The 23,143-nt window shown below is 48.9% G+C and overlaps 2 protein-coding genes across 3 annotated transcripts; both read left to right on the top strand.

The window, feature by feature from the left end:
- Window positions 1-611: 611 nt before the first annotated feature.
- Window positions 612-1,292, top strand: LOC311368378 (uncharacterized protein; the record flags this gene model as incomplete). The annotated part of the gene is made up of 1 exon (XM_084487178.1): window positions 612-1,292. The coding sequence occupies one exon, from the start codon at window positions 612-614 to the stop codon at window positions 1,290-1,292; it is 681 nt and encodes a 226-aa protein (XP_084343304.1).
- A 1,872-nt stretch (window positions 1,293-3,164) lies between these two features.
- On the top strand, window positions 3,165-21,441 carry dvl2 (dishevelled segment polarity protein 2). 2 transcript variants are annotated; one of them, XM_084487164.1, is made up of 15 exons: window positions 3,165-3,662; window positions 6,994-7,063; window positions 9,556-9,710; window positions 11,183-11,295; window positions 11,854-11,983; window positions 12,804-12,894; window positions 13,161-13,230; window positions 14,123-14,262; window positions 14,589-14,665; window positions 14,923-14,990; window positions 15,644-15,778; window positions 16,488-16,619; window positions 18,589-18,765; window positions 19,706-19,930; window positions 20,765-21,441. In XM_084487164.1, the coding sequence occupies exons 1-15, from the start codon at window positions 3,502-3,504 to the stop codon at window positions 21,373-21,375; spliced, it is 2,355 nt and encodes a 784-aa protein (XP_084343290.1). In that variant the 5' UTR covers window positions 3,165-3,501; the 3' UTR covers window positions 21,376-21,441. The 2 variants fall into 2 exon arrangements, with proteins under 2 accessions (XP_084343290.1, XP_084343289.1); XM_084487163.1 differs by having other exon boundaries at window positions 14,923-14,991; window positions 15,633-15,778.
- The last annotated feature ends 1,702 nt before the right edge of the window (window positions 21,442-23,143 follow it).

The following is a 23,143-nucleotide window of genomic DNA, read 5'->3' as shown; positions in this document are numbered from 1 at the left end:
TTATATCATGAATGAGTCTGGGGAACGCTATGACACTTTAACTGGTACTAACTAGAGGGAACTGATCCAGCACAGTTTCTCCCACAGTCTATTACTAATTACCTTTGTAGTTTGGTAACCTTTGTTGTGTTTGTGTGTGTGTGTGTGTGTGTGTGTGTGTGTGTGTGTGTGTGTGTCTGTGCGAGAGAGTATTTGTTTGTGTTGTTGGGAGAGAGGGTAGATAGAGCCAAGTTGGTTGAATGGATCAAATATGGGCATGCTCGTAGCCTCTGTCATTTTTTTTACAGAATTGTAAACTAAATACAACAGTATTAAAAAAATCTGCGTGGGCTATGGCTCACCAGCTCTAGAGACTCATGGAACATTTTGTATGCTCAGATGAAAAATCTCTCAGGAGATCTCAATCTCCTGAGAGAGAGAGAGAGAGAGAGAGAGAGAGAGAGAGAGATTCTGACATTGATCTCTTCTCAGTTCTACTGTTAACATGACATAACAATCAGCTAATCTTGCAGAGGTCTTATTTCTCCAGGCTGCAGGCCAAACTCCAAGCGCTGACTACAAGTCATCGGTGATCGATGTGCCCCGACCTCCTCAATCCTCCCTCCTGCACCATGAACGCTGCGCCCGCCTCCGCCCCCCACCAGGGGGAGCTAGCGGCCCCCGTGCCGGGCACTGACCCGCTGGAAGCGGAGTGTCCCGTCTGCTACCAGGAGTACAACCGCTACACCAAATGCCCCCTGATGCTGGAGTGCCTCCACGTCTTCTGCGGCGAGTGCCTTCAGAGGATCCAGCTGTGCCCGTGCGACACCCACGGCCTGCCCGCCATCCCCTGCCCCCTCTGCCGCCACCTCACCCCCCTCCTGAGCGGCGACGCCCTCTGCCTGCCCCCCAACTTGCGGATACTGGCCCGGCTGCCCCCCCCCGCCGCCGCCGCCGCCGCCCACAGCCTGCCCTTATCGCTGCAGGCGACGCCCCGGCTGCACGCCTCGGTCACCCAGCGCGTGGTGCTCTCCATGGAGACGGGCGGCGTCATGAATCACCATCATCACCATCATCGCTTCATCATCCTGCCCACCGTCAGCCTCCAGGTGCAGCAGACGCACCCGGGACTCTGGGGCCCCGGGGGGTTAGGGGCCCCGGGCCTGAGGGCCGAGGAGGTGAGGGTGCAGGTCAGGCAGCAGCACAAGAGGAAGCTGGTGTGTGTGCAGGTGCTGGCCGTGGCCTTCTGGGTCATGTTTGTGATCACGTGCGTGGTGGGTGTGGTCTTTGGGCCGCACTTGTTCCACAAGTGAGCAGGCTTTCTTAAAAGGTCCCGTGATGCGCCGCCAGGTGTGAGTGTGGTTAGCCGTTACACGCCGTTTTTTGGAAAATCTGTCTGTTATGACATCACAGGTGGGCGTGTCCGGCTAGATGTGTGTGCTGGATAGATCAGCCTACCGGCCGACCCAGTGGACCGTAGCAAACGTTGCTCATCTATCCGTCACCTGGTGGTATAATGTGTCACCTTTAAGGGTGAGATCATTCTTAGTCTGGGACGGTTGAAACACTTTTTTTTTTTTCAATTTTTTTTTACCTATAATACCTCTTATTATGGGTACCGTGGTGAGACATGTGTTCACTAGGGTCAAACTTTTTAGATTCCAGTGTGATTTTTGTGTGTGTGATTTCTAGCTTTATTAACTTTGGAACTTGTAAGTTTGTAACTTTGTTTTTTGATTATTCTTATTTCTTGCTGTTTGGATCATGGCTAGAGAATATGTTTCGACTGATTCAATACATGGAGGTGGCACCACAGGTAAGTTCCTTTATATGAAAATGATTTGTTTTTGGTTCACTTGAATTATATGTGTAAATATACCCACCATATTGTATCTAAATATCTGAATATTAAGTGTTGATAAATCTATTGTTAGGGTGACAAATGGTTGCATGAGTCTATTATATAATGAATTAACGAATTACTCATTATCACAAACTAATTAACTGAATTTAGTTTTGGGTATGGAAAGCACCTTACTGCTTAATAAGTAAAACGATTAAAACTGGTAAAACTGCAGCAAACGTACCATGCCCTTGATATGGTTTTTACACACTGCTTTGAATGCAATTGAGTATGCACACAGATGTTTTTGACTTTATGAATAAACATACAAAAGTCAGACAGGCTTTGTCAGACCGAAGGAAAATAATGCAATTTGTGGAAACATATAAACACAAACACACAGAGCCCCAAAGTAAACATGCCAACGTTGTCACCCGTTGGTATTAAAGTTGTTTTGTTCATTCACCACACAGTACTACTGCTATTCATCTGACTCACAACTGTTGTCATCCTTCTTTGCAGAATGATCGATTATGCATGCTTCTGTGCAATATAAATCATTGAAGAGGTCTCAGATCAATGCAGTCTGTGGGAGGTGATTGGTAACTGTGGTTGTGGTTGGCTCTGTTTCCATAAAGGTCCCCTGGCACCACATGGAGCAAGCATGCTGTAGAGTCACGAACCTATTGTGTACAGGAAGCCACTATGCAATGCATTATTGAATTGCATTTCAATTGATAAATGTACCCTCTTGTCTTAATGCACAGCCCTTGACTTCAGTTTCGCATCCATGCTATATTGACTTGAATGGCATTATAAGATTCCATACTCCATTCTATTCCATACTTTCACCTTTCCTTAACCTCATGTTTGGTCTTAAAGTGTGTGTGTGTGTGTGTGTGTGTGTGTGTGTGTGTGTGTGTGTGTGTGTGTGTGTGCGCGCGCGCGTGTGTAATAGCGAGTTTGTGTGAAATGTCTAGGATATGCAGCTATTTACTGTCTCAAAGAGAATTATTGCCTGTCAAGATGTCCTGCACTTAGTAGTGCAAATATAACAACTAACCAATAATTATTACCCAACGCTTTCAAAACGTCAAGCCGCTGGACGTCAAGCAAAAGTGAGTGGAGCGGAATGTTGCATTTAATGCAGACAATGGCATACTCATCATTTACAATAACGGGACTTTTGCGATTGTAAAACCTCCCAGTGTGTTGTGATTGTGAAAGAACGGCGAGCAGCGAGTGGTGGGGGGTGGGGGGGGGGGCACGCTCCAAAAATACGTAAGGGGGCATCGTCGACGTCATACGCCGCGTTGGCTTGCAAAGTCGTGAAAAGTTTCTAGACCCCCTCCCCTGTATGTTTTTGTTGGGGGAAAAGTTGTCGGTAGTTCATCGTGTGAATGTAGCGTGTGCGGCCGTTTTAACCCCCGAGCGAAAGGGGAACATTGTAAGCGCGTATCCGGGAAAAAAGAAGGTCCATAGTGCGGGGGGGAAGCGTTTCGGCACAAGAGGTTTTGAAAAAGTTTTGCGTGTCTGGCCCGGGGAGGAAAAACCTCAGTGGCCATCGTTTCACCTCTTTCGTCTCGCTAGCCACCTAGCTAGCCGCTAACAAGCTAGTGAGCTACGGTACCTAGCCGGACTGCTGAGTGTTTAAACTAAAACAAGAAAGGAGCGTCAAGATGGCAGAAACCAAAATAATATATCACATCGACGAGGAGGAGACGCCGTACTTGGTGAAGATACCCATTCCTGCCGAGAATATCACTTTGCTGGATTTTAAACAGGTCTTGAACAAGCCCAACTACAAATTCTTCTTCAAGTCCATGGACCAGGACTTTGGGTGAGTGTGTTTTGCAGTGATTCTGTGCGAAAATAAGTGGCAGCTTTGCATGCAAAATGATGGGTGATAACAGACCAACAGAGGATATACACACACTATGCTTTGACAAAGAGTGGCACATCATTTGAATCTTTCTCAAATTGTGGAGTCCTTCTTCCTCCGTGGCTGTGATTAATTGGATCATTATTATTATATTTTTTTAAGTAAATTGAGCTGCTGTAACAATGGACCCCGTTGTAAAAAGGGAATTAAATGCATACGTGTCGAATAGTTTTGTTGTTTTAACAGCTTTATACATATTAGTCATCTGAATGACGACTTTAATAATAATTCTAAACACATTGATTTTTTTTTTTTACTAGCCGCAAGTTCAGTTCATAAAAAATAAATCCTAAATCAAGTGTAATGTAAAACCAACAAAACGTTTAGGGACATTTTTCATGTGTAGTTCATGTATTAATCGTTCAAACAATGGAAGGCATTCCTCCCCTTCCCTGCTCGTTATTCTGTGCGTTAATCCTCATCTTGCTCTCCTCCCTCGCTCCATCATCTTGTGAAATCCTGGGGCTTTTCTTTCTTCAGCGAGAGAGAGAGAGAGAATCTCCCACTTTTTGTCTCCCTGCTTCACACTCTGGCCTGCGAGGTCCCTCCTTCACTCCCCCCTCTTCCTGTCTCCCCTTTCTCTCAGCCTCCAGTCTGAAAGGGCTGTCTCCTTTTTATCAATTCATCTTTTATTTTGTTCGCCGGGGGAACGCGGTCTGCATGCAGTGTCTTTCCCAGACCCGGATGGTCGATTTACGGTTATTCAAACCGACGTCTCCACCGTGTGACAGTTAACCAGCATGATAAAACATGCTTGACTATCACAGATTATCACATATTGACTAAGGTAACTGATATAACGACAGACAATGCCACAAAAACAATTGTTGGTTTTAAACATTCGTGAAAATAAGATGTATCTTAAGATCTTATGATGGGCTAAACCATCACAGCTTTTAATGCTTGTTGTTTTCAAAGGCTATTTCACTATTTTTTTTCTAAATCAACAAACACTCAGAGTACAAGGAATCGTTATTTTCATAGGAGACGGTGGAAAGTTTTTGCAGCTAACCTATGCTGTCTAGCTCTATTGCCCTCCTTTCTTTCTCTCTCATCTAGCCCAAACATCCCCTACAGAGTTCACATGAACATTTTTTCAAACCCAGCTCTGAGTCAGCTGTCCAATCAAAGCTAGGACATTTTCTTTCTCCAGCCCAGGAGTAGGGAACTGTGTCTGTGTTTTCATGAGCCCCAATAAGAAGCCAGCTGTCGAATAGAAGTGTGTGTGTGTGTGTGTGTGTGTGTGTGTGTGTGTGTGTGTGTGTGTGTGTGTGTGTGTGTGTGTGTGTGTGTGTGTGTGTGTGTGTGTGTGTGTGTGTGTGTGTGTGTGTGTGTGTGTGTGTGGTAAGGAAAGGAGGTGGATATCCATAGCACACACTGCAGTCCCGTTCAGTCCAGCACGTCGTGGTGAACCTGGGCTAGCTGAGGAGGAGGAGGCCATTTGCTGTGTGTCTGTGTGGGTTAGAATCAGCAACCGGGGGTGAAAAATTGGATGGGTGGAGCATCTCTAGATAATGGGAGAGAGGGAGGGTTTCTTTCTTGTGTGTTTGCCGAAGGAGAGCAGGGAATTGTTTTAAGAGGATTAATGAATATGCCAAAAAGGAGTCAGCATGGTGTGTGTGTGTGTGTGTGTGTGTGTGTGTGTGTGTGTGTGTGTGTGTGTGTGTGTGTGTGTGTGTGTGTGTGTGTGTGTGTGTGTGTGTGTGTGTGTGTGTGTGTGTGTGTGTGTGTGTGTGTGTGTGTGTCACACTCACTCAAGGTATTTAAGTGCATGTGTGAGACGAGGTCATTAGTTTTTGTTTGGTGGGCAAAGGTATGAAGACAATTACTCTCCGAGGGGGTCGGAGGTTGAATCCTTCTGCCGGTTTCTAATGAGGTGTGTGTGCTGAACAAGATAGTGTAACATGTAGAAACCCACCAGACAATGCGGCCTATATTTACACATGCATACACACACACACATACACTTACCCCCCCCCCCCCCAGTACCCACAACAATCTGGCCCTATGCTACCACTCTGCCCGCAAGAGCTGCCCTCAACAGCTGCTTACAAACCCCAGTGGACCGGGCCCAAACCTCCGGCACACAGCGCACCCGCCGGACCCAGGCCATGACAGGACCTCTCGGGGAGGCCTTGGGCTGTCGGAGCCTTCAAGTGTCCCCTTCTGTGTAGCACTTGTGGCCCACCTCCTCCTCCTCCTCCTCCTCCACCCCACCCCTGTAAACGGCCGTAATGGCAAAGTGGCAGTTCTGAGAGGCTCGTCTACTCGTTTGTCTTGCGGACAAAGATGAAGAGAGGGCTGGTGGGAGGAGGAGGGACAGACTGATGGATGGATGGAGGCCAGCGTCGTCCCGTCTTTGTAGCTGGGAGGCGACGGCACCGTGGCAGATGAGAGCTAGCCGTGGAATGGGCCCAGGTCTCTAATTGGCGTACACTGAGGAGTGTTTATAACCTGGTTGCGAGTTTGGAAGCCTCTTGGTACAGCGGGAGGCAGGGGGTGGGTGTAAAGTCTGCATTTCCGTTTTTGAAAGTTAAACGGACACAACACATGTTAACACGGTATAATTGGAACTAATAATACCACACAAATGTACAGCAATGTGGCCTCTATATTTAGTGTCACATACAGGCAGCTATATTGCCTTTAAATTAAACAGCAACATGCGGTGGACTTAGGCAATAGCTCTATTTACACTTAAGATGCAATTGAATTGAGCTTAAAAATAAGTTATTTTCAGTGCTCTTTTTTTATTTTTATTTTTTATAATTTTATTTAAACTGCCAAACTTTAAACTGAACAACAAAGTAACCGTGTCCAGTACAACAATTGTTTATACTACAAATTAAGTCATTATGTTGCATGTGCTAGACATTATCCCTTGCTGGACACGGATCAAATAGCCAGTACCAACTGGTGTTGACAAGCCAATAAGAGCCCTGTGGGTAACATCCTGATTAGGCTGGCCAATGGGAGCTGCCTAATTACATCAAGCCCATCATAGCCCTGATCGCAAAATCTGATTATGAAAGCAAGCATTGTTTTGTTTGTCTTCATTCATTGACAAGATTCCTAAGCACACTGGGTTTTTGGAGGGCATATTTGGCTTATCGCTTTGACCATTGAAATGTGTGTGCTAATTATTTTGTCCTAACTGTGCTCCATGCTGCACTGACTCATGGCTGTAAGGCCCGTTTCTTATAACCTTTTTCCCCCCTTCTTTCTCTAGGGTGGTGAAGGAGGAGATCTCAGATGAGAGCGCCAAATTGCCGTGTTTCAACGGAAGAGTGGTGTCATGGGTAAGACATTAGAAACCTCAGCCAGAACTGGGCCTGCTGAACCTTTTTGAAGACCTTCCCATTACATACATGAGGGAACTGAGGTTGGCCGGTGACTATTGCGTCCAAAGACCCACACGAGACTAGACCCACACGAGACACCACTGAGACTAGACACAGCAATCACTCACGCAATACCTGGTCTTGGAGACACTATATGCAAAGTAAATCCTACGTCTGCACTGCATTAAGCCCTTCTTAAATGTCTGGCCTGGAACTCTGTTTTGGCACGCCTCTAATCTTTGATCCCAGCAATCCCAATTTCCTTCCTTTCCCAATTATCTCTCAAACAAGACTTTAAACTTTCCTTATTCCCTTGGAGGTGGTCAAACTGGCTCAGAACTGATGCTCATAGGGTGTAATAGTCCAGCCGTAATACTCCACTTTGGTTTTATACAATAGGAAATGGAGTCACCAGACGTGCCAGTGTAATAAGTGCATTAGTGCAGCCAGTGGCCTAGAACCGCTCCGCTCAGAATGGCGACGAGGAGCGCTGCGTTGCTGTCTTGAGTTCCCAAGCCGGTGACACAGTTCCCCAAATATGCGCATTAGTTGGTTCTCCGGCTGTGCTGCATGTGGAGGTAATGGGTCGAACAGTGTGCTTGAGGTGGGCCGTCAATTTGCCAGCGTGGTGAGGCTCTAACTGCAAGGCTGAGCTGTAATGAATACAGCCGGTCATATTACCCTGCAGTGAAAGCCAGGAGTAGACCTCTCCAGCCACTGATATTTCAGTCCGGGGGCCTGTCTCAACTCCACCCCGCAGCTCTTGTTCAAAGGAAGCTCTGCTCCCGCGGCCCCGGCCAATGGAAACAATCGTACCCAATGAAACAAGCCCGCATCGGTCCTGTTGGGAATCCGGCAGCAGGTACCCTAAAGACCCACATGTGCTCCCGTTCTCCGCTCCAACACGGGTTCCCAGCGGGGGGCGACGTCCGCTCCGTGGTGTGCCTCTCTCCGGGCCAGCTACCCAGAGAGCCATGTCATTGAGACGTAGTCCTCGACTGGTTCCTTTGCTCGCCGGTTCTCCTGAGAGATTTTGAGAGATTTGTGCGGCTAACCCCCACAAAGGGACTTAATCATTTCTACCTTGCGCTGACGTTGGAAGTGCGATTATTTTGACTTTGCGGTGGAATTCCCCTCTGTAAGCCAAGGCAAAAAAAACACCAGGAATTAGCCCCGTTGGGCAGGTTTGGCACTCGGGCATCTGTTAAGTACATAACAAAAAACCTAGGGGAAGAATTAAAAGAGGGTTGGGGGGGGCTGCAAAGAAAACAGGCCGGCGGGACTTGATATGCGATCCACACACAAGATGGATGTCTGGACGCCGGGGGAAGGATCCCGGGAGAACGGGTGTTCCGCGGTCACGGGGCCATTAGCGGAGTGACTCAACATCCAGGGCCGGGCCGGTTCACCCCGCTTGTGCTCCTCTGGATTGGACAGGGTCCAACCGGGGCGCAGGCATGGCTGCCGGGCTTGTCGGCGTGAGCAGGGACCCAGGTGCTGAAGCGCTCGGACCGGAGTCGTACCGGAGACATGAAACACGACATTCCCGCCCGTACTACCGTGGACTAGATGCCCACCAAGTGCTTTTAATTGGTGGGGTTGACCGGGAATTACCACGTTTACTCAGTCAATAGAGGAGCTGGACGGTCCTGTGGTCCTGGGTGAAGTTTGTATTTGTGTGCTTTATATTCTGGCTGGGTGCACTACTTGATTTCTTTTTTGATCCCAGCCCCTGGTAGCTGGATGCGTTATGCCGTATGCAGCCTAGTTGGACGCATTAAGTCTGTGTGTGCTGTGCATGCTTGTTTCCTTGTGCGGTTGTGCGGTTGTGCGTTTGTGTGCGTGCGTGGGAACCTACACACACACACACACACACACCTTCATTGAACAACGAGGAGAGACGGGTTAAGTGTGGGATAGCATTTCAGTACACCCCTGAGACATCCACGTGAAAAGAATACGATGTTTGTATGTCAAAGTAATTGACATCTTACCCCATTTGCTCACCGGCCACCCCCTCCTCCATTTCTCCTCTTTGTTTCTCACCCTTTTACTCCCACTCTCCCCCCTCCCTGTACCTCTGCCTTCCCTTTGTTGTTCACTTCCACTTTCCTTTTTTTTTTTTTTTTTAAAGGTCCTTTGCCCCACCCCTTCTTTCCTTGCTTCTTTCCTCTCCTCCCCCCTCTTCTCTCCCTTTCTCACCCTTCTTTTATAATTTTTTTCTCGTATCTTTACCTTTGCTCTCTTGAACTTGGTCTGTCCGAGGCTCTCTCTCTCTCTCTCTCTCTCTCTCTCTCTCTCTCTCTCTCTCTCTCTCTCTCTCTCTCTCTCTCTCTCTCTCTCTCTCTCTCTCTCTCTCTCTCTCTCTCTCTCTCTCTCTCTCTCTCTCTCTCTCTCTCTCTCTCTCTCTCCCAACTGTCTCGCTGACGTCCTATCTCTCTCTCTACCAGTTGGTATCTTCAGACGCCCCGGCGGCGGAGCCTCCCGTGGCGGTGGCGCCCCCCGCCGAGACCCCGGCCCAGCCCTCGCCCCCTCCCCCGCCCCTGCCCCCCCCGCCCGCCGAGAGGACCGGCGGCATCGGAGACTCCCGGCCCCCGTCCTTCCAGTGAGAGAGACGCACACGCACGCACGCACACGCACAGTCTTTATAATGTATGTTATGAAAGAGTGAGAGAGACACACACACACGCACGCACGCACACATACATGCACACTCTTTATAATGTATGTTATGAAAGAGTGAGAGACACACACACACGCACGCACGCATGCACGCACACATACATGCACACTCTTTATAATGTATGTTATGAAAGAGTGAGAGAGACACACACACACACACACACACACACACTTTCATAATGTATGTTATGCGGGGACCTTTATCCAGAGCTGTGATTTTTAAAGGTACCGTTCAGGACACTTTCCACCTCACTGCATCACCCCAAGAATAACAGAAGTACGTCTTCCCCCAGAGCACGCTGACACTGTGTTTACCTCTCACGGCCCATCTTGAGGCTGAGGTAACAGGTAGTTGAGTGTTGGAAAAAAAAAGCAGCCTACACTTACACATGTCACAGACCCAGAAGATGTGTGGTCCCCGACTTCCATTAAAGGACATTGAAACACAGTGCAGTCTCACAGCCGTTTTTTCCCACTGAAACACAAACATGCATCAATACACACACACACACACACACACACACACACACACACACACACACACACACACACACACACACACACACACACACACACACACACACACACACACACACACACACACACACACGCACGGCCAACACCCATCCCATTGTCATGTGAAACTGCAGGTACAGTATCTCTGCTTGAATACCTCCACTGGCCTCAGGTTTCTTGTTTCCAACTGTTAACCAGGAACACACGGCCGGAGCCCATCTGCACCCGGGTCTGATAAAACGCCGCCCGGGCCCATTAGTAACATGACATCACGCGCGCCACGCCTATTTAGTTGTCACGAGGAGGGATCTGCGACACGTTACGCCTTCCTCATGTGTGCAGCAAGCCCCCGCTTTCACCGTGGCTAGTAGACGTGGACACAGAGATTGTTTATGAACGTAATAGAAGCTACTGGGTTCGAGTCCCAAAGTCTCGAATCTATCTCTAGGCATGTTGAGCAAGGTGCTTAACCCCAGTCTGCTCCTTTAAAAACATGTGTCTCAATTTACTTAAAGTTGGAGAAAAGTGTCTGCGAAATTACTAGATTGTAGCCCCAAGTGTTTTCGTAGGGAGTTTCCCCCTGGACTGTACCTTCCTGAAGGTCCCACACTGGCCACATTTTCCTTGTCCCTGTCCTGTATCTTTGTCGTTTGCAGTCTACGTAGTTTCATGATTTTGTATCAGGTGTGACATTGTTTAGGGTGTGACACTGGGTGTAATCCAAGTGGAAGTTCGGGAGATCGTAACAAGTGAGATTATTAGGCCATTGTGAAACGCTCGTGTCACATGAATGAATGCATTGTGGTCGGTTGACTCTTGTCTGGTTCCTCACGGATGCGTAACCCCCACTAACCCTGCGTCTGTGTTTTGGCGGGGCAGCCCTAACGCCGCCGGCAGTGTGGAGACCCTGGACGACCAGACGGAGACAGAGTCCGTGGTGTCCTTCCGACGAGAGCGCCCCCGCCACAGAGACCCCCTGCTGGAGCCCCACGGTGAGACCCCCCCCCCCTCCCGCCCTAGTCCCCTGGGTGGAGGAGCACCACCAAAAATCTCCTTCCTTCTTTCTCCCTCTTTTCTCTCAGTATCTCTTCTCCTCTCTATCCCTGCTTTTATCTCTCTCTGTCTATATTTGTCTCTGTCTCTACCTCTCTCTCTGTCTAGATCTCTATCTCTCTCTGTCTCTGTCTCTGTCTCTGTCTCTCTCTCTCTGTCTATACCTCTACCTCTCTCTCTCTCTATACACCTCTCTCTCGTCGTCAAAGGTCTCTCGACCATCAAGATCTGGCAGGCTCTCCCCCTGCTAGGCGATGGTCCCCTGCTGATAATGATTGTGGAATGGAGCACCGTGAACGGGGGCCAGCAGAATGTTTGTTTTCATCTTTTTTCCCGCAAAAACATCCTCCCGGGCATGATTAAACTTGAACGTCCACCTCAAACATTCTCTCCATCTCTCTCTCTCTCGCTCTCTCTCTCCCCCTAACTTCCCTCTTGCCTCTCTCTCTCTCTAACGTCCTCTGTTGTCTCCCTCTTCTTCTTCTGTGGTGCCGCAGGGCCACGTATGAACGGCCAGAGCCGCCTGGAGCGCCACCTGGCGGGCTACGAGAGCTCCACCACGGTGATGAGCAGCGAGCTGGACACCACCAGCTTCTGTGACTCTGAGGACGACGACACCATGAGCAGGTGAGGGGGGGGGGGGGAGGCCGGATACTGGAAGGGGTCTGGAAGGGGTCGGGGTCGAGGGGGTGTTGGATTCAGGGGGTATCCCTGGTTTGAGCCCGGTGTCTCCCGTACCTGTACCTGTAGGCGGCCTCACCCGGTGATGACGTGTGTCTCCCTGGGAGTCTGAAAGGGACTGGAGAGTAAAACAAAGCCCTTTTTCTGAAGGCGACTGTCTGTTTTTATTGAAACTGATTTTTAAAAAGCCTTGTGGGATCGTCGGGAGAGGTGTGGTTGTGAACAGTTGGAACACTTCTCCATAAATTATTGGGGAACGCAAACGTGTGTGTGTGTGTGTGTGTGTGTGTGTGTGTGTGTGTGTGTGTGTGTGTGTGTGTGTGTGTGTGTGTGTGTGTGTGTGTGTGTGTGTGTGTGTGTGTGTGTGTGTGTGTGTGTGTGTGTGTCGTGATCCAAAGCCAAAATCTCTCATAAACCGGGAGGAATAGTTTTGTTCATTTCTTCTGCCATTGCGATTTGGCAAAATATGCAAAACATTTGTTATTATTATACCAGGAAGGCTTTCAAACGGTTTCCCCCCCCGTGGGTAACCTCACCGCCCCCGTCTCATGGCGTGCGCCCGTCTGGGGGGGGGGCTTCAACTGGGCGTTCTTGGCCAGAGAGGGGGCAGGATCTGTGGACTTGTGTTTCAGAGGGGGAGCTCTCCGGTTCAGTCACATGGGTTCAGAGGAGAGGGAGGGAGGGAGGGTGGGCGGGATGGCAGGGTTTTTAAACGGGGGGGGAGCTGACCTCTCAACTCTTGGTGACCTGTGACCCCCCCCCTCAGGTTCAGCAGCACAACAGAGCAGAGCACCGCCTCCAGGCTGCTCAAGCGCCACCGCAGACGGAGGAAACAGCGCCCCCCGAGGCTGGAGAGGGTAAGCACAGCCTCGCCGGGCCACACAGTGATGTCTATTTTAGATTTATTTTGCATAATGGTAAAACATTCAAAGAATGTAATGCATATTATCCTCCCACAGTGGGGACAATCTATCCCTCACAATTTCTTATGAATTATAACTGTGTGTGTGTGTGTGTGTGTGTGTGTGTGTGTGTGTGTGTGTGTGTGTGTGTGTGTGTGTGTGTGTGTGTGTGTGTGTGTGTGTGTGTGTGTGTGTGTGTGCTCTGCTTGACCCCCCCCCAGGCCTCGTCCTTCAGCAGTGTGACGGATTCCACCATGTCTCTCAACATCATCACCGTCACGCTCAACATGGGTCAGTCCCGCCCCCTTAATGCCTTGTTTATGAGCTCATGGCCGCCTGCAGCTGTCCCTGTGCCGTGTGATTAACCCATGTAAACTATAACCCACAAATGATGGTTTCCGAATGAGCAAATCATTGGAACAATGTATGCCTATGAGCATAGTATAAGTGTATAGTGTTAATCGTGTAGACCTTTTTCACAGATAGATAAGGTAAGATAAGATACACTTTATTGGCCTTGGAAGGAAATTTGTCTTGGACTCCAATGCTGTCATATAAAGCTGATTTACAGTAATAACAGTACAGGTACAGACAATACATACATACATACATATAGGCCCCAGGCCACATATAACATATACACAGTATACAAGAAACAGTGCGATGCACACATACACACACCCGCCCAAAACCCTCCCTCGCCCACTGTATTATACCATGGGTCATGATCAATAGTACAATTGCACAGTTTGTTTGGTCCTGGGGGCATTTAGGATCTTAATTGAGGTGGGCACAAATGAATTCCTAAAACGGTTCAGCCTGCCAGTGGGCACTCTGAAGCGTCTACCTGATGGTAGAAGCTGGTATTCTGTGAGGTGTCACAGAGGTGTTGTAGTACAAACGGCGGTGTCGCTCATAACACTGATTCTGGGTCTGCTGCGTTCACGTAGCAGGGGCACGGCAGTAGACCCAGACTAGTTTTAGTCCAGGACCCGTACCCTGGCACGCAAGAGCAGCAGACCCCCTATCAGTGTTATGTGCGACGCCTCTGTTTGTCCTACGATGACACCTCTGTGAAGAGCGTCTATTAGGAGTGCAGGAATAATCAGAACATCGAACTCTCTCGAACTCAAAGTCTTCTTCTGTGGTCCCTCCCTCACCCTCACCCTCACCACCACCACAGAGAAGTACAACTTCCTGGGGATCAGCATCGTGGGCCAGAGCAACGAGCGGGGGGACGGGGGCATCTACATCGGCTCCATCATGAAGGGAGGGGCGGTGGCCGCCGACGGCCGCATCGAGCCCGGGGACATGCTGCTGCAGGTGGGGAACGGGAGGACCGCATGGCCCCCCGATGGGTGGATGGCTAGTTAGCCCGTTAAAGAGCAAACGTGTTGCTTTGGTGCCAAGATTGTTGCATTTTACTGCTTGTATTTTAGTCATCTTTTGTTTTTACTGTGATTTAAATTGTTAGGTTTTGACAAAATGTCCTTCTTATTTTCATTATTTCCTTTTTTCTGATTTTATGTATAGAGCACTTTGAGCTGCAGTTTCTGTATGAAAGGCGCTATATTAATGAAGTATTACTGACTTGCGTTTTATCTGCATTGTGTTTTGTAATCCTGCGTCCCTCGTCTCTGATTGGTCAGGTGAACGACATCAACTTTGAGAACATGAGCAACGACGACGCGGTGCGCGTGCTGCGGGAGATCGTGCACAAGCCAGGGTGAGCGAGCGGGCGAGAGAACGAGAGAGAGCGAGGGAGGCCAGACCAGACCGGCTGGGGGCGGGGGACAGGAGGGGGGGACATGGTGTCCGGCGGGGGGCGGGGGGGGGACACGGTGTCCGGGTGGGGGCGGGGGGGGGGACACGGTGTCCGGGTGGGGGCGGGGGGGGGACACACGGTGTCCGGGTGGGGGCGGGGGGGGACACAGTGTCCGGGTGGGTCTCTGACGGCGGTCTGTGTGGTGTGTTCCTCTGCAGGCCCATCATCCTGACCGTGGCCAAGTGCTGGGACCCCTCCCCTCAGGGATACTTCACGCTGCCCCGCAGTGAGTGCTGCCGCACACAGACCCCCTGGTCACCGTAGCAGTAGTGCACGTCTTGTAGGAGGAGTACATGTCTTTTAGAAGTAGTACATGTCTTTTAGTCCGAGTAGATGTCTTTTTGACATAGTATATGTCTTTTAGAAGTAGTATATGTCTTTTAGAAGTAATACATGTCTTTTAGAAGTAATACATGTCTTTTAGAAGTAGTACATGTATTTTAGAAGTAGTACATGTCTTTTAGTCTGAGTAGATGTCTTTTTGACATAGTATATGTCTGTTAGAATTAGTATATGTCTTTTAGAAGTAGTACATGTCTTTTAGAAGTAGTACATGTCTTTTAGTCATGGTAAATTTCTTTTAGTCATGGTAGAGGTCTTGCAGAAGGACATATCGTTCAGAAGTAGCACATGGGTCTTTTAGTCCTAACAGGTCTTTTTGAAGGAGATTTTTTTTTCAGAAGTAGTAGATTTATTTAAGCAGTTTCTTCGAGAAGAGATCTCTTCCACTAGCAGTACAGTACATGTTTATGAGTATAGTATATGTTTAAATCAGAGCGTAGACCGCCGTGTTGATGATCTCTGATACAGCGGTATGAACCGTATGGCTGATGTAACGCCGTCCTTCCTCCCTGCCCCACCTTACTGGCGTCTGTGCAGACGAGCCGATCCGACCCATTGACCCCGCGGCGTGGGTCAGCCACTCGGTGGCGCTGACCGGGGCCTACCCCCCCTACCCAGGCAGCTCCTCCCTCAGCACCATCACCTCCTCCTCCTCCGTCACCGAGACTGAACGTAAGGGGCGCACGCACACACACACGACGCCTCGGACGCACATGGACCACACACGCACACGAACGTGCACACACGTTGTATTAACCCGCAGGCTCAAACAAACACAAAGTCATCACCGTCTCGGGTCTTTAGGACTGGCTGCAAGAAACACACACACACACACACACGCACACGCACACTCAAATCAACACACACACACTCAAATCAACACACACTCAAATCAACACACACAATTACATGCACTCAGACCAACACAGTCACACAATGGCCTCTCTGTGTCGGCCTCGACCGTGCTCATCTTTCAGCGCGGCAGAGCTCCGTCTCCTCACAAAGCGGCCATATCCTTTCCCGTCCTCGATTCAGTCCCGTCTCTTTGTCTGGCGTGTCGTCAGTCGCTCACCGGCCCCCGTCTCCCCTTCCCATTGTGTGCGGCCCGCCTGGTAGCGTGGCACCGGCACCGACACTCTTTGTCACTTTAGTCCCGTCCCTTTCTCTTATCAAGTGACTGATGTCTTCTGCTGCACTCTGATCTCAGTGGAGGGCTCCCCTCAGGGACCGGCTCTGCTCTTCTCCCGTGTCCTCCTCCCATCTCTGCTCTTTTTATTTTAACCATAGTGGTCTTCCCTGTCTCCCTCCTCCTCCTCCTCCTCCTCCTCCTCCTCCTCCTCCTCCTCCTCCTCCTCCTCTCCACTCACTCGTTCACCCGCAGGCTTCGACGACTTCAACCTCTCGCTGCACTCCGACATGGCGTCGGTCGCCAAGGCGATGGCGTCCCCGGAGTCCGGGCTGGAGGTCCGGGACCGCATGTGGCTGAAGATCACCATCCCCAACGCCTTCCTGGGTAAGACCGGCCTGCGCCTGAGGACCCCTCCCCGTCGCTGGTTGTTGGCTACGTCCACGTGGAGACGCGCCGTAGCAGATGGGGGAGGGGGGGGGAGGGGGAAGTGTGGAAGTGAAACGGTCCAGCGGGTTAGTCGTCAGGAAAGGCTGACTCAGAATGATGTTCTGGGCCGACCCAACGCTTTTTCTGATGACGTAGTCTGAAGATCTGCAAAGCACTTCTGTGTGTAGGACACACCAGTGTGGGTTGCTTTTCTAGATGACTATTAACATGTACTACTACTACGTATGTACAACGGCAGCGAGATTCAGAAGATTTAGGAAACGAGGTGGGTCGGGATAGCTACACGTGTGTGTGTGTGTGTGTGTGTGTGTGTGTGTGTGTGTGTGTGTGTGTGTGTGTGTGTGTGTGTGTGTGTGTGTGTGTGTGTGTGTGTGTGTGTGTGTGTGTGTGTGTGTGTTATAAAAAAAACACATTTACTCTACAAATAGCACGGGAGTGTTGGTACAAACGCGGGGTCATTATTTAGCCACCCTTCCACTCACACACGCCTACAGTGGTTTTCTAATCAGGTGACTGCCGTGGCCGCTGTCAGTAACAAGTACACCATCTGTCACCTAGCAACCGAGTGTCGCTTGCCTGTCAACATGCGCTTTTTATCTGACTAATGTCTGGCATGAGAACTGCTTATCTTCTCTAAGCTCATTCAGAATACAAGGGTTACGGGCAGTAGAATTACACAGAAAACATCCATTCAACTTTATTAAATCATGGCGATGGACGTCTGCTATTAGGTATTTATTTAATAGGCGTCTGTCCAAACCTGCGGTACATGGCTATTTTTCCGTTACCGCAAAGCGGTATGAATGGTTGTGTGCTTTCGCTGACACACATGCACACAAACACACACACACACACACCCGCCCACCAACCCAGCCAGCCAGCGGACGGATACATTATTCTCCCTGAATTAAAGGCGTGTGACTCCTGAGGGGACAAAAGCTATTCTCTCTATAAATGCTAGTGCGGAGTATAAAAAAAAAAAAAAAGAGTTGTCTCTTTAATTGAAATCACCTGGAAGTGAATCACATGGTCCCTTAATGATGGCATACCAGCCGTTTTTTTTTTTTCCTTTCGGGTCTGGCTTCTCACACGCAACACATTTTGAGTTGAACATTCCTGTTATAATATAATATATAACTGGCAGTTGGGTGTATTTCAGAATGGTATCAGGCAGCGTAACTCATAAATCAACCTTATATTTCTGTGTAATTCCCTTTTTGAGTAGAGGCCAAATATAAACGCTTCAGATCAATATTGGAATATCTTTATTTGAATTTAATAACTACAAGCAATGCCTTTTGGCGCTCTATTCTCGCAGAGGATATGGTTTTGCATCCAGGAGAGGGGCTTGTTTTTCCCAGAAGGCTCTCTGTTCAGTGCCTCTTGTCCACGTACTTCAGGGAAAAACAAGTGCCAGATATGTTTGCATGTTATATTTGCTCATCGATACCTATTGACCTACCCTTTTCACAAACATTCAAAAGTGTTGATAGTAAGTGGTCATTTTTCACCTGTTTAATTTTGCACCAAATCGACCGCAAAAAACCCAGGCAGTACAAGCAAAGTGAGCAAACCACACTTGTGATTGGAAAACCTGAATATTAAAAAAGTTATCCAATGTAGCACGGGAAAGGGTTAACCTGTAACGTGCTAATAAAACATCCCCCTTTTTTAGTTTGAAAGGCTTCTGATCCACAGTACCCAGTGCACTTTGAGTCTGCCTTGTGTATGAAAAGTGCTATATAAATAAAGTTGCTTTGCCTTGCCTTACCCATAAGCCACCGCTCCACACCTAGAACACCGCACGCCAACCATTATGGCGGGCGCGGGTCAGTGGGGTTGAATAAGCAATGGCCGCCGCCTCACTCTCCGGTGCATGTCTCCCGCTTCTCCCCTGTCCCTCCAGGCTCGGACGTGGTGGAGTGGCTCTTCCACCACATCGAGGGCTTCCAGGACCGCCGCGAGGCCCGCAAGTACGCCAGCAACCTGCTGAAGGCCGGCTTCATCCGCCACACCGTCAACAAGATCACCTTCTCGGAGCAGTGCTACTACATCTTCGGGGACTTCAGCGACTGTGAAAACTGTGAGTGGGCCGCCGGGCTGTGGGGGGGTGGGTGGGGAGGGGAGGGGTAGGACCCCCTAGTCGGAGGCTTCTGTCTCTAAGCCCTGGAATGTCTCCCTGTAGACATCCCTAGAGCCTAGCCCCCGTCTGCACATTTATGGCGTGCATCTGGAAAATGTGTGTGTGTGTATATATATATATATATATATATTTCTTTTCAGGTGGGATTTAACAGAAATGATTTATAAGGCAATGTTTTCGATCCAATGACCTTTTAGAGATGGCGACTGACGATTTGGGAGAAACACAGTTTACCTCACAACCTCAGGATATCTGATTTGTTTTGTATATGTGGATAACAGGCTGAAACCAGAGCCAATTGAACTTTTGATTGTGCTGTAAACTTGATGTGTATCTCTATGCTGTTTTTGAGGTGCTCTGCTAAGCTGTGGTGAACCTGTATGACGCCACGTAGGGAAGCCAGAGTGAAGGGATAGGAAGGCTAGGCCCTTGATAAACTAAGGGGTTGTATTTGGGGCGGGGCACTGGTACATGCTCATGGCATCGTGCGTCAACCGAAGTCCACGTTACGTCTGTTTACTGATGCGGGAGAGTTCGAATGAGTCAGTTTGAAGATACACACTTTATTGACACATGGACAGTGTACAATGACGCCCCCTAGTGCTGTCATCTTGTACATTTTTGCATATCAGATGTACAGTGGTAGTTCGAAAGAAGATGAATACTCTAGCTATTTATCTCTCTCGATCTGTCTCTGTTGCCTCTATGTCATAGAATATAATTTTTTGAATTTGTGTGCAGTTAAACTTTCACCATTTGGGGCCTCCTTCAATGTTAAATAAATGTACTGTAATTAATGTAATGCAATGTTTATATTAGTACAATTCCTCATATCTTGCATCTTGCCTCCTCCTCCTCCTCCTCCTCCTCCTCCCCCCAGACATGGCCAACCTCTCCCTGAACGACAACGACGGCTCCAGCGGGGCGTCGGACCAGGACACGCTGGCGCCGCTGCCCCTCCCGGGGGCCTCGCCGTGGCCCATGATGCACACCTTCTCCTACCAGCCCTACGCTGCCCACCCCTACTCCAGCCAGCCCCCGCCCTACCACGAGCTCACCAGCTACAGCTACGCCCCGGGCAGCACGGGCAGCCAGCACAGCGAAGGTCAGCGCTGGTTGAAATGCACTTTGAAGTGTGTGTGTGTGTGTGTGTGTGTGTGTGTGTGTGTGTGTGTGTGTGTGTGTGTGTGTGTGTGTGTGTGTGTGTGTGTGTGTGTGTGTGTGTGTGTGTGTGTGTGCTCTCACACAATGTCGTTGCTTTGAATTTAATTGATTACATTTATTTCAGACGCAATCAAGGAAATTTGAACGGATCAAAAAAACAAAATGAAAAGCAAGAAATGTCTATAACAAAAACGAAAATTATTTCAGAAAAATAAAAAAGCATATTAGATATATTTAATTGATATGCCTGAAAAGGAGTAGGAAGAAGTTTAAAACATAATTAATCCTACCTCTTTTCCACAGCTCAATAATTACTATTTATTAAATTAACTTCCTGTGTTCCTTATGTTATAATCTCTATATACAATATGATATATATTTATACAATCCATATATCTATATCTACACAGCTTATACATATCTATTTGTACAATTTGATGTACTATATTTACACTTTATATATTTATACAATCCTTATATCTATACAGTTAGGTACAGTATTGTTTACTCTCTACTGTCATTCAATATATATCTCCCACTACTACTTCCTGGTCAGCTACTTAAGTTAGTCAGTTCATTGTTTATGTCGGTCATGGTACTAGTACTTGGTCAGTTCATTGTTTGTGTCGGTCCTGGTACTAGTACTTAGTTAGTCAGTTCATTGTTTGTGTCGGTCCTGGTACTAGTACTTAGTTAGTCAGTTCATTGTTTGTCATCATGTCCTGGTACTTGGTACCAGTGCTTCCTATTGACGGCTGCGTTGCGCCCCCTCCAGGGAGCCGGAGCAGCGGCTCGACGCGCAGCGAGGGCGAGCGGCGCCGCGGCGGCGGCGGCAGCAGCAAGGGCCCCGGCAGCACGCTGGGCGGCGGCAGCGAGAAGTCCCCCGGCGCCGGGCCGGACGGCGGCGGCGGCGGCGGCGGGGACTCGCGCTCGGGCAGCGGCAGCGAGTCGGAGTACTCCACCCGCAGCAGCCTGCGGCGGGGCCACGGCTCGGCCACGCCCAGCGAGCACAGCCACGCCTCCACGCAGCGCTCGCACCACCACCACCACCAGCAGCAGCAGCAGCGCCTGCCGCCGCCGCCGCCCCACATGTCCCCGTACCCGCCGGGCATGCCGCTGCCCTACAACCCCATGATGGTGATGATGGTGCCGCAGCACGCGCACCCGGCCATGGGCGCGCCGCACCCGCTCTCCCACGCACAGCAGATGCCGCCGGGCACCATGCACCCCGCCATGGCCCAGCTGCCCTCCAACGTGCCCGGCGGGCCCCCCGGAGCCCCGCCCACCCGCGACCTGGGCTCGGTGCCGCCGGAGCTGACCGCCTCGCGCCAGTCCTTCCACCTGGCCATGGGCAACCCCAGCGAGTTCTTTGTGGACGTGATGTAGCCGGGGGGCAGCGGGTCGGGGTGGAGGAGGAGGGAGCGACGGGAGGCGCGGTCTCGCCGCCGTGAGCGGAGGACATCAAAACGGGGGGGGGGAGGGGAGGGGAGGGGGGGGCTACCACGCCGCACCCCCTCTCGACTGACCCCTGCTGGTCGCTTTGTCGAGGGCGTGCTGGATAGATGGGTTGTCGCTTTGATTGGGAAAAAGAGAATTTGGTGAGAACAGGGTTTGAAAAAACTAAAAAAAATTGTAGTTACGGTTTAGACACATTTCTAGTTGTCCCCTTTTTTCCCCCACAACCAAATGACATTCAACGTGTTGCCTTTTTTATCGAAAGAATTGTATAAACACTACAAAGACTGGCCATATCAAAGAAAGTGTCATGTCTGTTGCCCTCCCTGACGCATACTTCTCTGTTGGGTTTTTAAAACTGAATGATATGTAAGCACTGGGTGTTTGTGTGTGTGTGTGTGTGTGTATACGTGTGTGTATGTGTGTGTGTTTTCCTCCAATAGAGATGTAGGTCAGGAGAGGAACAATATTTAGGCCCCCCCCCCCCCTTTTCCCCATTTTGCTTACCCACTCCCAACCAATACGTAGTGATCCTAACGCTAAACATCGCTACACACTAAAAACTAGAGCGGATGCCAAGGGTTGGGTGAGTGGGCGTCCGTACTTAACATAGCTGGAACCGTTTAGAAAGTGTGGAGTGGAAGAGACACACACGCAGTGCTATCCATTTGCAGTCTGAAGCCAGAGGAATTTGAATCGAGTGCCTTATTTGTTATATATATATATATACATATATATATATTCTACTAGAGACTGTTACACTACACAAGGGTACACAGGTAACTCTTCCTATGTCTTCCGAGGAACCATCGTTGTATATATACACATCTACTACTACTACTCCAATGTAAATGCAAAGACAGTAGGTCCAAAAAAAAATATTGAGTGAACTTTGGTGTGTTTTTATTAATCACTGTCTAGTTGATGAAGTTGTTGAAACGCTGTTGTGAAGAATAACATTATTCGGTGCTGGGCTATTTGATGTGGTACTTGAATGAAGAGACAACATACACACTCACACTTGCAAAAGAAACAAAAATCGGTACTTAAGAAATTCCTAGAATGTATATCCTCAACTTGCTGTGATCCAAGTGCCCAAGCTTCCTATACATAATGTGTATGTTACTGACAACAATATTCAACCATTTCATTTGTCTTTTGTATGCGTGGCTATATAGATCATGTGTAATCAAAGCATAAAGGTGCAACGTGGAGACGTAAACATTTCAGAGGGAAGGGCAGTGTGGTCGTAGTGTTTTGGATTTCATATTGTCACCCGTGCTTGTGTATTTGAGAATAAATTTGATACATATAACACTAATCACTTGAACTCCCACACGTTTTGGTTTTTGGTTGACAGAATCGTTATGGTTGCAAGCTGAGTTTACAAGGTGCCATTGAGTGTATCGTGTGATAATACAACATATTCTTTACATGTCTGGGACCTTTTTTAAAAGGTTGTACAGTTCATTTCCAGAGTGTACAGTTAATTTCCAGAGTATATGGTCTGAAAATGATAATTGCTTATTTTTCAATGTTTTGTATGAACACAAAAGAACTGACCTAGAACATTGGTTATCATGGTATTACCGGTAGTTAAACTCTCAGCGCCATCTCCTGGTGAGAAACCGAAAGGTGCGTGTTAATATAGAAAAAAAACAAAGTAAAAAATCCCCTCATTTTTATAAATGTCACTGAA

This window comes from Micromesistius poutassou (genome assembly GCF_964030765.1).
Source record: "Micromesistius poutassou genome assembly, chromosome: 23".
In the NCBI taxonomy this organism is placed as follows: domain Eukaryota; kingdom Metazoa; phylum Chordata; class Actinopteri; order Gadiformes; family Gadidae; genus Micromesistius; species Micromesistius poutassou.
This window is presented reverse-complemented; position numbering and strand designations above follow the sequence as displayed.